Consider the following 3690-nt stretch of genomic DNA (forward strand, 5'->3'; position numbering starts at 1 on the left):
AAAGGACACAACCTAGGAAAAAAAAAACCCACTTCCCAGGTGCATCAGAGAAGGTTCCCTGGGGGACAGAGCAGCTAGAGTGCTCTGCACAGTGGGGACTGACTGTGTAGTCCAATGGCTATGTGCATGTGGCTGAGAGGCTGAGGACATTTACAGATGCTCATTCCATGAAGCTGATTTCTCAGCAGCCAAAAAGTTTGCACTAAAGGACTGGAAGGTCTCTGGAAATCCACTTGTCCTCTGTCTGTGTCCTCTGTCCTTGTCTTCCATCTGTGTCCTCTGTGTGGGATTCTAAAGCAGCCACAGCAACAACAAAAATAACAGACACAGATGCAATATGGGAAAGTAGGCAGGCAAACAACACCCTTTTCCTCAGGCCTTTTTACATCTGGGCTACATGTTGAAAGGTTCTGTTCACTCTGAAGGAGGCTCTCCCCTTAGCTAATCCCTTCTGGAAATGCTTTCACACACCTGCCCAGAAGTATGTGTCTTAGCTGATTCTAGATCCTATTTGAATTGACAGTTGAGACTAGCCGCAACACTGACTCCCTAGAACAGAAATAGGCCCATGTAGTAATTTTTTTTTTTCTAGAGCTGAGGACCGAACCCAGGGCCTTGCACTTGCTAGGCAAGCGCTCTACCACTGAGCTAAATCCCCAACTCCTCCATGTAGTATTCTTTAGTGGACAATAATTCATGTCACCAAGGCAAGAATATGTGGTTCTGAATTCTGTATTGGAAGTGAGGGAAAAACATTCTCTATTTCTGAGCACAGTGCTCAATTGCTTAGTTATTTCCATCTTGAGAATGTCCCTGAGTCCATTGCTCTTAGTTATTTGAAAAAGAGGGCAGGATACAAATTAGCACTGTCTTAGGGTAACTACTCTTCCTATAACTCTGTGGAGAGCTGACTTGAACTCTTTGTTTCTTAAGCTATAGATGACTGGGTTGAACAATGGAGTTAGGATAGTGTAGGATACTGATATCAGAGCGTCCTGGCTTGAGGAGTAGCCGGACTTGGGCCTGAGGTAGATAAAGGAGGCACATCCGTAGTGGACTATGACAACAACGAGGTGAGACGCACAGGTGGAAAACGCTTTGTACCTGCCTAACGTGGAAGGGAACTGGAGGATGGCAGAGATGATGTGAATGTAGGACGTGAGGATCAACAACAGAGGGATAACCAGGACCAAGGCACAGAGCAGGAAGATGGCGATCTGAGTGAAATGGGCATGGAGGCAAGCCGCCTTGAGGACAGGGGAGATGTCACAGAAAAAGTGACGGAGCTGGTTGGAAGAGTGGAAGGGCAGGTGAAACACCAAGGATGTGATCATCTGTGCCACGGTGAAGCCGCAGACACAGGCAGCAGCCACTAGCCCTGCACACACTCTGTGTCCCATGAGCACCGTGTAGCGCAGAGGGTGGCAAATGGCCACGTAGCGATCATAACCCATGGCCGCCAGCAGGAAGGAGTGGGAACAGCCAAGGAAGAGGAAGGCGAACATTTGGACCGCACAGCCGAGGAACGAGATGCTCTTCTTCCGAGCCAGCAAGTCAACCAGCATCTTGGGTACGATCACAAAGGTGTAGCAGGTCTCTGAACAGGAGAGGACAGAAAGGAAGAAGTACATGGGGGTGTGGAGGGCTCTGTCCAGCACAATGGTGGAGAGAATCACGGCATTGGTGCTCAGAGTGAACAAATAGAGGAGCAGGAAGATAACGAAGAGCAGCAGCTGCAGCTCAGCCAGCGCCGAGAAGCCGAGGAAGACAAACTCCTTCACCACGGTCTCGTTTACACACTCCATGGAGGACCTGTCATCAGAGTGCAGTCTCGGGCCGGGTGGGGAGGAAAGGCATCCTTACACGTTAGCAGAAGCACGGGAGACGGGCAGGGGCACTGCACGTGCTCCAGGCTTTACTTCTAACCTGCCATTCCTTCGCCTTCCTGTTCCACAAAAGGAAAACTCTCAATCAAGCTGTTGTCTCTCAGAATCGTCTTCACAGGAGTTCTGGTGACACAGCCCAGCGTTCTTAAGTTTATGACTGAATTGTGCTTCTGTCTTCATTCCGTTAATAAGGCCGGTGTTTGGATCCTTGGGCATGGTAGCCCTCGTCCATCTGGCTGACTTGTGTCCACACACTCTCTGGGAACTCTTTACAGCTACAAAATGAGCTCCTGGAATCCCCGTGCTTGTCTATGGTTCATGTAATGCTCACTGGTTTTTCATTCTCTGTACATCTATACTCCTACTCCTGATTGTAATTTTCCCCTAACATGTACCTACATATTCTCTATTGTGTTTGCCTTATTATTTTATAGTAGGAGCCATAAATTCTTCCATCTCATACTTTTATCTGGTCATCCTTTCTTTCATATTTTTATTCTGCTCCAAAGTCAAATTCTGGCACGTCTTTTTCCTCTTCTCTCTATTCATCCATTCCAAGACAGAATATTCTAGGCACACTTCAGCACTTGTCTGAATCCTTTTTCCCTCAGAGAGAACCACAGTCTTTCTAGAGGATTCTGGCCATCACCACCTCCCTCCAGTCCACTCTGTGACTGTCTTTCCTGTATGTCTTCACCACAGTGTCCCTCTGAGGGCAGACTAGTCTTCTTGTATATAAGATAATATAAATATAATATAAAATGTTATATTACTCCTCTCACAAAAATTTTATTCATGGTTACTGCATAGTTCCAACTCGTTACACATTTCCCAAGTGTTTCATCTGAGAAGGTAAAAACTCTGCTGGCCACGCTGTTCTGAAGACATGTACCCCAGAGGACAGGAAAGAGGAGAGCTGTGCTTTCTTGCCTCTATTATTTAAGTAGGCTTATTCATATTTTTATTTTTAGATGCTTTGTAGCTAGGCTTTATTCAAATCACACATTTGGGAAAAACTTTTGGCAATTTCTGATAAAAGGAAATGTTTCTTTCTCAGAACTCATGTAAGACGTTGAATGAAAAAATTAATATGACATTCCCTTAATTTTGAAATGCTGTATTGCATTGTTATCATAGCTTTCTTCAATACATTTGTACCTTTGAGAGAAAGATGTGAATTTGACAAACGTTGAACTCAATTTTCCTGCATATCTAGGACCACATAAAACACCAGCTTCTCATAAATCATTATTAACTATTCTGCAAGGCTAGGCTGTTGCCATTGGCCTCAGTTCTGGATGGGCTTTTATGAGAACCCAGAGTCATGGCATCCTCAGGGCTATTTCTTCCTGGGCATGAGGATTGCTTACTATCATTACATTTTTAAGGATTTCTGAGTCACATAGTCTAGATGTCACCCATGTAAACCTTAAAGATAAACTTAGTTTAAAAATTAGGGAAGATGGGCCAGCATAGTGTACAGAGAAAGTTCTAGGACAGCCAGCGCTATACAGAGAAACCTTGTCACAAACAAACAAACAAGCAAACACCAAAAAGCCCCCAAACAAAAAATGAACCAACAACCAACAACCAAAAATGAACCAAACAAAAACCCCCAAAACAGTAAACATTAGGAAAAGGAGGGGCTGGAGAGATGGCTCAGTGGTTAAGAGCACTGGCTGCTCTTCCAGAGGACTCAGGTTCAATTCTCAGCACTCAGATGGCAGATCACAACTGTCTGCAATCCAGCTCAAAGTGATTTGATACCCTCATATAGACATAAATGCAGGCAAAACACCAATTC

The 3690-nt window shown here is 45.0% G+C and overlaps 1 protein-coding gene across 1 annotated transcript; it reads right to left on the bottom strand.

Annotated features, from left to right (window-relative positions):
- Positions 1–831: 831 nt before the first annotated feature.
- On the bottom strand, positions 832–1805 carry LOC102915035 (olfactory receptor 10K2-like). Its single transcript, XM_006997579.4, has one exon. The coding sequence runs from the start codon at positions 1803–1805 to the stop codon at positions 861–863; it is 945 nt and encodes a 314-aa protein (XP_006997641.1). The 3' UTR covers positions 832–860.
- Positions 1806–3690: the final 1885 nt, after the last annotated feature.

Source organism: Peromyscus maniculatus, chromosome 5, assembly GCF_049852395.1.
Source record: "Peromyscus maniculatus bairdii isolate BWxNUB_F1_BW_parent chromosome 5, HU_Pman_BW_mat_3.1, whole genome shotgun sequence".
NCBI classification, from domain to species: Eukaryota; Metazoa; Chordata; class Mammalia; order Rodentia; family Cricetidae; genus Peromyscus; species Peromyscus maniculatus.